Source organism: Echiichthys vipera (genome assembly GCF_963691815.1).
Source record: "Echiichthys vipera genome assembly, chromosome: 17".
Taxonomy (NCBI): domain Eukaryota; kingdom Metazoa; phylum Chordata; class Actinopteri; order Perciformes; family Trachinidae; genus Echiichthys; species Echiichthys vipera.
In genome coordinates, this window is record NC_139842.1 from 8,755,498 (window position 1) to 8,769,301 (window position 13,804).

A 13,804-nucleotide genomic window follows, 5' to 3' on the forward strand; every position below is an offset into this window, starting at 1 on the left:
TAACTGCTGAATTATTCAAAGCGAGAAGTCTTTAGGCCAGTTTGACTGAAGCTAGTCTAGAAATGAGTGAAACAGTGCTAATATGTACAAGCAATAAAGGGATGAGATTTATGTTGATATGTTGGCACTGCACTGCAGCTTTGTTTTGTAATTCTTGTTTCTGATGCTGAGTGCTTCTCTTCCTTTTTTATTTTTAAATGTCAACACACATGCACACAGACCAGTAGCAGTGAGTGATGTTTCTCCTGGCCCTTATTTTATTTACTGGTGATGTGATAGAAAGGTGATTTTTCCTTGGGCAGTGATAAATGAACTCTGACAGGAGAAGTGAGTCTGCGCACATCACAGTTTCTAAAGCCTAATGCAATTGATGAGGGGACACTGAGAACAATATGTGGTTGTTGTTGGTTGCTAGTATTTTTCTCAGAGGTTCAAACCACAAATAATTCACTCACAAGTCCCAAGTGCGGCATTATTCGCCTTGATTCTTTGGATTGTCTTAATCAAAAGTGCTGTTTTTTTCTGCTTAGAGTTGTATGTAAGCCTAACCCACATAAACCCTTTGGTGATTTTTAACTGCGTTAATAATTATGCTCAGCGTAGAGCGTCAAGCTTAATGTGATCAAAGAAAAACAGTGCAGGGTCAGGACTTTGACTCACAAGTGATGCAGTCTGGAGACCCGGTTTGACCTTATTGTCTGTAGCTGCGGGCTCCTTAATCGATGAGGTGTTCGCTAACAGCATCATTCTGGTTTACCACCTGTCAGGTCGTTAATAATTTGAGCCGAGCAGCAAGACAAAACCGATACTGTCAGACTAATTAGCCTGTTCCTGTGTTTTGCTGGAAAGCTGGCTCCTGGCGAGCTGCTGCTTTTAGTAACAAACTCATAAAAGAAAGTAGAAACTACTGAAGTGATGTTTTAAAGAGAAGCAACAGTAAAATGGAACATGAAATGATTCGATTTCAAATGTGACCATGAGTGAGTTTGTGCTACTTTGATGGAAACTGCTGGTGCACTAAATCATTCCAGAGGACAAAATATGTCGTATTTGAAATCAGAAAAAGCAGTTTGTTTTGTTTTTTGACCTTGTTTTCTGCATTAGACAAATATGTAAAATGTGACTTTACATAGATGCCCTGTTCTGTACGATACCTTAAAAATTGTATCTATCACTTAAGTAAATATACATTATACAAATATACATATACATTTTAAACACTTTAAAAGCGTTTTGTTTTCACGCTACATGCCAGATGCTGCCTACTGACTTTGTCTTTGTGTTTCTTTTTCTATTTTATTTATTGTATTGATATGTGTACGGGTAAAGCCATACAAAATTTCACTGTACTAAGTATAATGACAATACAGATAATTCTGATTCTGACTTACTCCTTTTCTCTACAATAACTTTCTCCCTCCTTTATTCTTTATCCTCACTCTCTCCTATCTCGATGATTTACTTAAAATAATATTACAGTAATATTTTAATCACTCTATGTATCTGTGTGTTTTTCAGTGCTCGGTGGCCAAGAATCTCGTGGGGTGCTGAGGAAAATCAGTGACATGCTGGAGGTCATTATGAAGAGAATGGATGCTCTGTCTAAACTGGGTAACACCACAGACACCCACAGGCTGGATGAGCTCAGCTCTGCCCTGGACAGGTACAGCATCTGGGTTTCTAAAGCCTTTTTAATGGTTTCCTGGTGAGCTAGAGGTCGTAACATGTTCTTCTCATCCTTCTCGAGTAATGGCACTCACTGTTTCAGCTCGTCTCTGCATTTTTTTTCAAACAACTGTATATCAGACACAGGCCTATAGGGATGGAGTGAGGGGTTTGGATTAAATATCCTTAATGTCTGTATGTACCTCAGGGTCCCACTCGAGGGGATCGCTGAGTAAAATCCCTTTACCAAAATGATTGCAAGACTTGCTTCAAAGTTAATTTTTGAACTTGAAAACAAATGTTGACAAATTCAGTTTGATTAAATTCAATAAATCTTTATTTCTCCCCCCAAGGGCGATTCAAGTGGAGCATAAAAAACAGAAAACATGGGAGAAATGAACTGTGCATACAACAACAAACAAATAGATCAACAACGAGTGATATTGAAGTGCAACAAGTAGAAAGTGCACAAATAAAAAGTTAGAATATAGTTCATTACTGACAGCTGCATTTATCTAAGGAATGACGGATCTTTTGTAGCTGTTTAGGAGCTCTCAATCAAATGAATTCTCAGAAAATTATTAATTTGACATCTCCAGATCTATGACGATGATAGACGATGCAGACTGTCCTCACCAAAAACAAAAAGTTTAAGTCGATTGTGCAAGCAGCTTATGACCACCCATGTTTACGTTTGTTGTTAGATGACGACCACTAGTGGCTATAGTAATTATTGCAGGAGCAAACAAGAAAGTAAGGTGAGGTAGTATAAGCATGGAAGGTCAAGGCGATGGATGAGTTCAACAAACAGGACTTTTACCCAGGAGACTTGTGTTCGTGTCCTGTGTAAAAACAAAAGGTGCCTATTTTTAGTAAACCAACTTGTGTTTTTGACGTAAATCTGACAAACGTAGTTCCATTTTTCAACCATAACCACATGTTTAAAACTACAACCCTGTCTGCCACTGGGGTCACATGTTAGGGAGTCACTGGCAATCGATCTAGTCCTTCGTTGAGGTATGAGGACATGTTGGTTGAAAGCTCCAGAACAGCTGCTAAATAGAACTTTTAGTGGGTGACATAGGAAATGTAATCTAGCTTTTTTTTTCAAATTTGTTGAATGTTGAATGTATAGTAGTTTATTGTTTAAAGTAATTATAAGGTGACTAGTATTTTTGTATGCTTTTCATAGTGGGTATTGGTCATGTTATGCGTTTTGCATACCTTTCAGTGGTGCTTATTTTAAAAAGTTAAAAACAATATATTATGTTTCCAGTTTTGGAGGTGGTCACTGCATTGTTCTAAGTAGTAACAGAAATATGCTGGAAACAACAGCAGGCTGCTGTCAAGGCTAAACTTGAGGTGGTCCGCACAACATTCTGTCGAGTTCTTCTGCTCCACCTGTGTCCCAGAGATGAATTTCATTGGCATAGCAAAGATAAGATAAAACATGGAGGCTTGTGAGATATAGTGTGAAGAAAGGAAAGAGGCCAAGAATGGAGCCCTGGGGCATCTCAGTAGAGCTGGCCCATGCTTAGAAAGAGCCTCGTGCTACGGATAAACTGGTGTTGAAGAAGATGATATGTATTAGAACAAACCTCTTCCCTCTCCTTGGGTAGTTGGATAAATGAAAGTGACTGTCATTTATATATATAAAATATATATAATATAAAAAAGAGCAGGGGTCTTGCTGGACGACAAGTTGAAGCTGCCAACCCTGAGTTGTGTGTGTTTGTGTGTGTGTGTGTGTGCCCTGTGGTTGCCAATGAGACAGACCTTTTCTCATGCCTGCATCTGCTCAGGGTTTGAGGAAAGGAAGCCCCCTCCTGTTTTCTTCCTTTGGTGTTCGTTTCACTCCTGAACATCACCTCTCTCTTCCTCAGAGCCAGGGAAGTATCGCCTCTAAAATCCACTTAAACAAAGCCTGCAATGCCTCACACGATAATGTAAACACCCCCTGATAATATATTGAATGGTATTCTAATAATATTTTAAATTTACAATATATGTGGCCACTGTGTAACTGCTGCTGACTGCAAATGATGAACGATGACAGAAAAGGCGTAACCCCTCACTTGACCTGCTTTTCAAAAGCCTTAGGGAAAATATTTATTTTACTCAAAATTCTGCATAAATCTATATTTATCTGAACTCTGTATTTCACTTACGGAATGAAATTTTCTCTACAAATTACCCTGTGGATTAACTCTCTGTCATATAGTTTTAACAGTCATTTAATTGGCCTCTGAGGGACTAAACTGAAAATGTTACAGTGACAAAGGCCAAACAGTTTTAAAAGTGACTGGATGATAAGAAAAAATGTATCTCTTGCTGATAAGTCTTGGCTTCCTTTTTTCCTCACTCAGGTGATTAAAAAACACATCATGGCTCAAGGTCAGGGGTTGACCCTGAAGACTAGTGTTAGATCTTCAGACAGGAAAAACTTTGCCCACTTGGTATATCGTTAAAAAAGTAATTAGGTTGTCCTCTTGCTCTTAAACAGCTGATAGCCCCTCCTGTGTCAGAGTTGGTGGTTCTGTGTGAGAGCACAAATGTCCTTCTGCACGAGTGAAAGCGTCTGTGTCACTGCATAATAATCATAATTGTGTGTGTACTTTGCTGTACTGTATGTCTATGTATGTGGGTAATTGGCAAGTAATGTGTACTAACCTGCTAATCTAAAGTATATAAGACAAACTTTGGCCACTTGCCTCTTGGGCACCACATGGCAAATATTGGGGTTTAGGATTATGTTAAGTTATGCATACAAGCACAGTTAGATTGCTTTCCCCTGTCTCACACACAGAAATACATTCTGCCTCAATGAGTTTTACTCCTTGATCTGCATCCAGCTCAGAACCACTGTTCCATTAGTTTTTGTGAGTTTCCATGTTCACAGCCCTTTAATGAGCAATATAAATTCCAGAAATACTACTTCATAACAAGAGAGCTCATTAAAATAATGCATTTATATGTTTGTTTTCATGTAAAACAGGGCAATAATACAGCAGTCCCATAAATGAATGTTGCTTGATCATAATGTAGGCAGCACACATCATTAGTGTAATTGAGGTGCAAACGTTTGAGGTTAAGATTTTACTTTTCTCTTCAGTTGCAGCATATCCGATGTTAACCTGTGGTTCTGAATGTGTGTTGCGCTGTAGAGACAAGGATCCCACTGCAAAGGACTTCCACCAGTTTAATGGGATCCGCCAGTAACTGCAGAAAACAGAAGCTTTTCCTCATGCAGGGTTGACCTCACAAGTGCAGCACATATAGTGTGAAAATGAGATGATCAAAATCTATCCATCTTACTAAGTTTAAGTTTAAGGATAAAAAGTGATGGAAATGTTGTAATAGATAAATGGTTGGCATATACAGCTAGCATTATCTGTTTGTATTAATCTAATTAATTAGAGGCTTTGTAATTAATTAAGAAGCAACATTTTTCAATTTAAAATGGATTTTGGTATATGACTTAATTAATGAATACACACAGCAGTGAGTTATAACAACAAAATGTGTTTATTCTTATCAGTGAGCACTAACCTTTTTGTAAACTTTTATGTCTGAAACACATTTGTTTTGGTTTATAAAAAATAAAACAGTGCTTAGTACAGTATATTCAAGAAAAGTGGAAACCGAACCTGCAAAACTATTTAGAATAATATCCTTGGCATTAAATGAACAGTTTAAATAGAGTGCTTTTTCTCCCATGTTTTCAAAAACGCAGAAACAAAAATGATCCAGCGACTAATGACATTGTCTAATTGGCATTGTCAGTGCTATCGTTAGCTGCAACATGTTCAGCATTGGGTGGGAGCGGAGGCTGAAGAACTCTTACACAGCCGTGCCCTTGTCCATGATTCCACTTGGTCGTTTTTTTAAGAACTCAAATGTCTGCCCTCTGAACCCAGCAACAACTCATCTTGCTTCTCATCGGTTTCATTTCTCTCATGCTGTGTCCTGTGCATCAGTATTTCGGGCCGGGGGGGGCTCGTGTAATGAGCAACGTTCCGCACTGTGCAAAACTAAATTGAGATTAATTGCGTTATTATTTTTCTATAATTAATTCATTGTAATTAACGTGTTAAAGTCCCAGCCCTACTATTTTTTACTATTTGCTGACATTTTATACACCAAAAAATTAAACAATTGATTGAGATGACCAGTTCGAGGACCTCAGAATTAAGACTCTGCTCTTTGCAGATGATGTGGTTCTGTCTGCCTCACCAATCCGTGATCTTCAGAACTTGCGTCTGTCATTTTATAAGGCATCTGATTAGGATATCCCTTGGGCCCCTCCTGTTAGAGGTTTTTCTGGCAATTCCAACTGGCAAGAAGCCCTGGAGCAGACCTTGAACACCCTGGAAGAATTTTATATATCTCACCCCTTGACCTGGCATCATGCCAAAAATGGATGGATGGGAGAGAGCATAATCTGTATATCTATCGGTTGTAAAAAATAATGGTTTTAACACTACTAGGTTCATAAATAGTTCTACCAACTTCAAACTACTGCACATATCTCTGACAATCCAACGCAACCTGACTTTTAAACAGATTTTTTCTCCTTCTGGACACTAATAGGAATAGCATTTTCTATCTTAGGTGTCTCTCGTAAAAATGTAATAACCCTGCCTTACGCCCAATGTCAGCTGGGATCGGCCCCAGCCCCCCCGCGACCCCGATAGGGACAAGCGGTTGAAGATGAATGAATGAATGAATGATGTATAAATCTGTCAACCATTAATGGAGGTAACTGCAGTCTGTAGGTGTTAAACATTACCCCTTATTGTTACATAGAAGGATACAATTTGCTGTGATGTCTTGAGTGCTGCTACATCTAACTATGTCCCCAGTCATTTCATTAATATAGACAATATATTTTGATTCCTGACACCTCGGTTAAAAACAGTACACATACTTATGGTTTTGAAATGTATATGTAACATTGCTATCAACAGCGCTTTGTGAGATTATTATCTTCAATCTTTACCACAGATTTCAAACAAATAAAATGTCTTAATTTTCTCAGACCCAGAGGTTGCCGCTTGTCTGGACAAAGTTTCAAATGACTTCCTGTTGCTCTGTATCTCATAGACATTAATTGCAGTGACAGGTTTCCAAAATCTGTATTAAAAACAGTACAGTATATTGTAACCCCCCCCCCCCCTTCTTGTCTTTTCTCTATCCTTAATGTTGAATCCCCCATATCTCCTTTTCCATTGTAAATATTGGTTCCTGATTGTTTTGCCAACAGCTTATAGGCCACAGAGGAGGCACAAGTGCAGTGAAACAGATTTGCTAACAACCTAATTGTCTTCTGTTTTTTTCCCCTCAGGGGACCCACTTTAATATTCTGAGTTACTTTTTTTTTATCTTAACAAAAAAATTATCTGTCAGTGTTGTAAAAGCTTTTTCGATTTCACACATCAAGTTCTAGAGAATTAGCATTTCTTCCACTACTTCGTGCTCACTAGGTGGAAAAACAACAAATAAACCTGGATGTAAGGAATTTTTCTTTTGAAGGCGCATGATTGCAGTTTGAAGAGCATTTCGAATCATTAATACAAGATTGTTGTCGCTGGAATAATTTTAGATATTCTCTTTCTCTTTGTGTGTTGTGTGATGTGCACAATCAGGATTCAGCCTATTGGGCTAGTGGAGCGGATTCAGGCCATAGCCCAGAACATGTCTGACATGGCAGTGAGGGTGGAGCAGATCCTACAGCGCAGCATGGCCAGCAACAGAGGTATTATTTTAAACACACAAACACACACACACACACACATCCTGCCGCACCTGGTGAATACCAAATGTAGCAGAAGCTCTTCAGATAAATCCCCTCTGTCCATTTCAAAGCCATCCAATCTAACGACACTTTTCCACTTTGCCCACATAAGCCCGACTGTCAAGCCTGGATCCGTCCTAACACTCGAATGCACAATTTCTGACTAACGTGCACTTGCTGGTTGATCATATAGAACATGACAGACATTATTCACGGCACATTACCCGCTCAAACAGCAAGCCACTGTTTGCGTCAGGGTGTAAGAGGTCCTGTGCAATAAAGTTCTGCATTGTTGCTGCCATATATCATAACCACGCAACTACAGGATGTTTAAATCACAATGAGGAATTACTGCCTAGTTAATGGGATATAGGCCTGTCAGCTTTCTTTATTAGCCTTCCTTCTCAATTTCTTTATTGGGCACAGAATAGAAATCGGACAGCGCAATTTAATTCACAATTCAATTCCGCTGCTGTATTCGCTACATTGCGCTTTATGACTGGAAGCTATTCACCTCACTGTCTCATTAAAATGTATCAGACAACTTGCTTGTTGTCATAATGTCGGATATCATTTAAATAAGGCCGCTCTGAACTTGGCTAAGTTTTGATATCAGCAGGCAGAAGCAGTTTTCATCGTAAGAGGTCTGCCGTTATCATAGTAATCAGACAGAATGGCTCGCAGTTCTTTGTCCGTGTGATTTTCGACGCTTGGTAGGATGCAGGCAGAGGAGCTGCACTGGCTCCTTTAATTGGGCTCACTAGTGCCGGGATTCGACGAGAAGAAAGGAAAAGGAGGTAAAGAAGATGCAGAGGCAGAGAGAAAAAAGAAAAGAGTGAGAACCGCTGAAAGGGACAAGGAAGATGGAAGGGAGCAAGAAAGAGGTGGGGGAGATTATCATGTTTATGAATCATGCTAATGCAATCTGTCTATAGTAAATCCAGTGAGTGGGATGGAACTGACGCATGGACATTCACCAGGGGAGGCCAGGCTTTTACAGGAGCTGTACTCTAATTTATGTCTGTTCATCCCAAAGGCAGGGGGATATGTGCCATAATGCAAAAGACAAACAGACTCAGTGCCCAGGGGAACCACTGTAAAGACCTGTTTGATGAATATAAGCCATGCTCAGTCTTGGGAGGTCCAAGGCTAGTGATGATTAAATCTACGCATACATAACTACGTAACTTTCATGGACACTTTAAAGAGTGTCTAGATAATGAAGTTACAAAACTAATCCTTTGATTTGATGTAGAAACACCAGAGGTATTTTGAATGTACTTTGCCAGCATGTTTTTATCACCTTCCTCTTTCTGTTTGACTTTTGTGTCTGTGCACTGTCTGGGAAAAAAAAAAACGATGCAGCTTTTTTGTGCTGATTTGTGCCAGTGTCGGATGTGTGTGAGCTTCTATTGGAAATCGTCTATGTATAATGTAGGCTTTGATAAATACCCTGCATTTTCTTTTCCCCAGTCAGGGATGGAACATTAGGACAATGTGAGATGCCTAAAGATCCCCGTTATCCGGACTGCCCCAGCAAGATGGATGTGAGTCTCCAAACAATTTCACACCAAGAGCGAATATCACGGTGTCCTTTCTTGGTGACTCACCTTGGTGCGAAAGGAATTTTGTATAATAAGATAAGAGGCTGTATAAAGACTCCTTTGTGAATAAATGGGTTGTCTGAGCGACAAAGAAAAACAGAATAGAGAAAAGATTGACAAATAATGTGGTTTTATAAACACACTGCATATGGATGCATTCCATGAATAATAGCCTATAGCAGCAGTAGCCACAGCAGATAACAGCACTGTGTACAAGACAAACATAAACAAAACATGCAAAATGTGCTTCGTTCTATTAACGTGTAGAAATTAGTGAAGGAAAGCTCGATATTTGAAGAAATGTGTGAAAAATATGCACCCTTACAGATTTCTTCTGTTCTTGCTTTTTTGTCACACTTACATGTTTCGGATCATCAAATGCAATTTAATATCAGATAAAAAATAACCTGAGTGAATACACAAGAGGGTTCCTGGATCGAATCCCTGCTGGGCGCCCTTCTGTGTGGAGTTTGCATATTCTCCCCGTGTCTGCGTTGGTCTTCTCCGGGTTCTCCTGCTTCCTCCCACAGTCCAAAGACGTGCCCGTGTTAGGTTAATTGATGACTCTAAATGGCTGCCTGTCTCTTTTTGTCTCTATGTGACGTGCTTAAGACTGGCATCCTGTCCAGGGTGTACCCCGCCACGCGCCTAATGTCAGCTGGGATCAGCTCCAGCCCCTCTGCGACCTCGATAGGGACAAGATGAATGAATGAATACAAAATTCTGTTTTTAAATAATCATTTCATTTATTAAGGGAAAAAAGCTACCTGAACCAACGTATGAAAAAGTAATGAGAAAGTAATACTCAGGTTATCTTTGTCTAATATTAAAATTTGTTTGATGATCTGAAGCATTAAAGTGTGATAAAAAGCAAGAACAGAAGAAATCTGTTAGGGGCAACTACTTTTTCACGTCACTGATGGAAAGAACAACACCTGGCCTGAAAAGGAGATGGATGAAGCATAGCTTTGAAATTGTAACTGTATCAAAGATGTATGTATGGAAAAACATGTGCAAGGTGCACCGTTGTTTATTCTTAGTATCATAATCATGTTTATACATGAAGTAGGCCTCCATAAATATGCCAAGCAGTCCCATATGAATACACTATATGCACACTGTATAATGTATACAAGCTGGAGACAGTTCTAGACCCCTCTACCCAGGAGAGGGAGTCAGATAGATGTTCCTTTAGTTTCCTACATATATGTGTATATGTATACCACCTCGTGAAAAAGAATGACAGTCTAATGTGCAACCTAATAATAAAACCAGACATTTTCACGATAAAAGTATACTGTCTGCTTCCTCCCCTTGGAGTTTCCCTCTTTGCAGTTTACAGTACATGTCTGAAAAATTAGTTGGACTGAAAGTCCCAAGAAAGAAGAAGAAAATCTGTCTTCTCTAACATATTTATCACGTTACCCTACTGGATGACCTCATCATGCTGTTTCAGTGACTACACGTGTTGGAAGCCATGAGTTATCTGGTGTACTTGACCACAGAGCACCAAAGGTTCATGTAGTCAGCTTAACCTGAATAGCATCTTATTCATAAAGCGCTGGCTTTTTTTCACGCTGCATGTACCTCACAATAAAGGACCAGAGGCCTCACCTTGAAGTTAAAATGCCTCTACACTCAAAAATGTGTTTTTCTTTAGTTTCCATCCTCTAAGAGTCCACTCACACTTACTAGTCATAGGAGAGAAAACACACTGCCATCACAGCTGTCAGCCACTGACAGTTACTAGCTAACAAGCTAACAAATAACAGAAACTAATAAACGATACTAACTACACACAGCCATACTGCGAGTTGGTGATCCTTCCAAGAGGGTCCACTGCCCCGCCACATCCTGTCTAAAGCCGGCTCACACATGTAGACCTATGGCTGATTCTCTCTGATGTGGTTAGTCATCTTGACGAGTCGCTCGCAGGGTTCTGTTTAAACACCGGCCATTTCTGGAAAGCTACAAGTAGTTATCGAAGATCTCAAGCTAACAGGGCATGCAAAGCCAGATCCAGAATTCTTCAATACCGAGAAACAGAAGCTGCGCTTTCCAACTCCATCATATATTTATATTTCTTCTGCTTTATATGTGGGAAATCCATATGTTTTTTAATACTTTAACACTTGTGTGGAGTGGGACTCTCTGGGAGAGTGAAGGAGAATGACAGCATAGTGCCCACACAGGATACTTTGTAAACTAGCCTTTAGTCAAACAGAAGAGTTTGCTAATACCTGATAGTCATAGCAGCTGAAAGAGACAGACAAAGATGGGATGAGAAGAAAAAGGGAGCAAGAAAGGAGGGGGAAGATTATGATTTTTATGAATCGCACTAATGCAATCTATCTATACTAACTCTGAGTGGGATGGAACAGTGACATTCAGCAGGCAAAGCTTTTACAGGAGCTATACTCCTGAACTGCGTTTTTGCACCTTCATTTAATAAGTGAATTGAACGGATGGGCAGTTTGATACATCAGTGTTTCATTCTGCAGCAGCACACCACAGTGAGTCCATGAACCCGGCAAGTGTCTGTGGTCTGTTCACATTTCAGGTAGTCAAGTGTCTGTTAGCTCAACTGGTTTTGTAAGTATCCGCCTGTGTTTTTCATCAGAAAATGATCAAAGTTAAAATCAAATTTGAAATTAGTTTCACTAAAAATGACAAAATTACTGGTTTAGGCTCAGTATATAGTATATCATAATATCCCCATACCACAGCTATCCATCAAGTATATGTGTATGTGTAGGATGTATGTACGGTGGCCACAACAGCAAATCATAAAACACAGCAACAAATAAGAAAACAAAACAACAAATAAGAAAACACAACAATAAATAAGAAAACAAAACAACAAATAAGAAAACACAACAACAAATAAGAAAACATAGCAACAAATAAGAAAACACAACAACAAATAGGAAAACACAACAACAAATAAGAAAACAAAACAACAAATAGGAAAAACAAGCAACAAATCATAAAACACAACAACGAATAGGAAAACACAAACAAATCACAAAACAAGAATGCCATTTACTTCTACAAGAAAAGATTGGGCATATCTATCAGAGGATCCTCCTGATTGGACAGACGGACCGTTCGTCTTTAAGCAGGAAATGAGTGCAGGCTCACTAGCTTGCTAGACTGCATCCCTTCATTCTGCGCCAGACAAAATGTAATATTTTGACCTCATTGTGGGAAAACATTGTTGGTGAACCAACTATCATGTCATATATATGCTCTGCATCAAAAAAATTGCTAATAATAGAGAACATATCTTCGGAAGTACTTGTTTTATAAAACAGATTTTTCACCTATTCTTCCTGTTAAAAGAAATACACTCCATCTGTCCAATCAGGAGGATCCTCTGATAAATGGGCCGGAATTGTGAGAAGAGGGAAGGGGACTGGAAATAGTCATACAACTTCATGTCATGCTTTGTCATATGAAGTGTGAACGTAACATGAGTATATTTGGTATTTTTGAGAGACAGCAGTTTGGGTTTTTGTCTTTCAGTGGATGCGTGCTCGTTGGACCTCAGACCCTTGCTATGCCTTTTACGGTGTTGACGGCTCCGATTGCTCCTTCCTCGTCTACCTGAGCGAAGTGGAGTGGTTCTGCCCCCCACTGGCCTGGAGGAACCAGACTGCTACACCCACCTTAAAGCCTCCGTCCAAGACACAGGTAATACAAGATCTCACTATCATTTGTTTTGGTTCCACAACAACACGTAAGTATAAAAACTTTCTTTTAGCTGTGAGTTATAGGGATGACCCCGAATAGTCGACTATTCATTGGTTCCATCAAAGGAGCCTGATTCGACTGCCACTCTCACAGTCGAATTCTCACAGTGGCAGAAAATGTGATTATGAAACAAAGGATCATTTCATTTGAGCTATATCGGGGTGCCGAATGACTTACATAGTATTTACTACTTATTTTACATAGAATTACTTACAATAAACGATACATAGCCTATTTTATAATACATTATTAATCACAGAACTCACATAAGAACATAGCACTAGCAGATATTCTTATATATTCTCAAATACTTTTAGAATTTCTGAACTATTATCTGTCAAAATCATCGGTGGAAGGAGCTCAGAAACAGCTGTTTACGGCTTGCGTCTCTCTCTCTCAATCCCTTCTCTTCCCTGTCGTCTATGGATTGCTACAATGGGGGGAAGATTGAATTGGGGCCAAAAGCTCTATTTATAACCACGAAAAGAAAGCAGGCTAACTGTGTTCTGTCTGTCTATCGATCTCCTCTACTGTGTTTCAGTTGGACAGCGGCGCATCTACGCACAACAAACAGTGCTGTCCGTTAGTCCGAATCAGCAGCTCAGCGATAGTCCTATATAAAGATCAAACAGTTGTGGCAAAAACACAACAGACAACGTGTGGCACTGGGTGCATTTTAGCTTTTTGTCTGTGTGAAAGAAAAGGGAGCCAATGTCACAAATGAGAAAAAAAAATTAGGATTCGATTCAGCCAACTATAGGCAAGATTTATTTACTACATAGTTTCGTAGTTTCAGATTCCACAATTCACCACGATTGAGAATTGAGAGTGACAAAGAAAATTATCAAGAGCTGAATGCTGTAAACATCAAGGTGCTGTTGAAATACTGCCACTGTAGATTTAGTAGCTTGACACTGATGCTTCAGAACACTTCCAAACTTATTTTCCAAGATCCAGAAGAGCATTTATTACCTCATTTTATGACCAA

The 13,804-nt window shown here is 39.3% G+C and overlaps 1 protein-coding gene across 1 annotated transcript in view; it reads left to right on the forward strand.

Annotated features, from left to right (window-relative positions):
* mgat5b (alpha-1,6-mannosylglycoprotein 6-beta-N-acetylglucosaminyltransferase B) overlaps positions 1 to 13,804 on the forward strand; it is a gene marked incomplete at both ends in the record, with an annotated part of 64,629 nt that overhangs the window by 13,258 nt on the left and 37,567 nt on the right. Inside the window, 4 exons of the mRNA XM_083931867.1 lie at positions 1,519 to 1,663; positions 7,311 to 7,420; positions 8,933 to 9,006; positions 12,589 to 12,756. Of these exons, the coding sequence (XP_083787993.1) occupies positions 1,519 to 1,663; positions 7,311 to 7,420; positions 8,933 to 9,006; positions 12,589 to 12,756 (497 nt within the window). The remainder of the gene's footprint in view (positions 1 to 1,518; positions 1,664 to 7,310; positions 7,421 to 8,932; positions 9,007 to 12,588; positions 12,757 to 13,804) is intronic.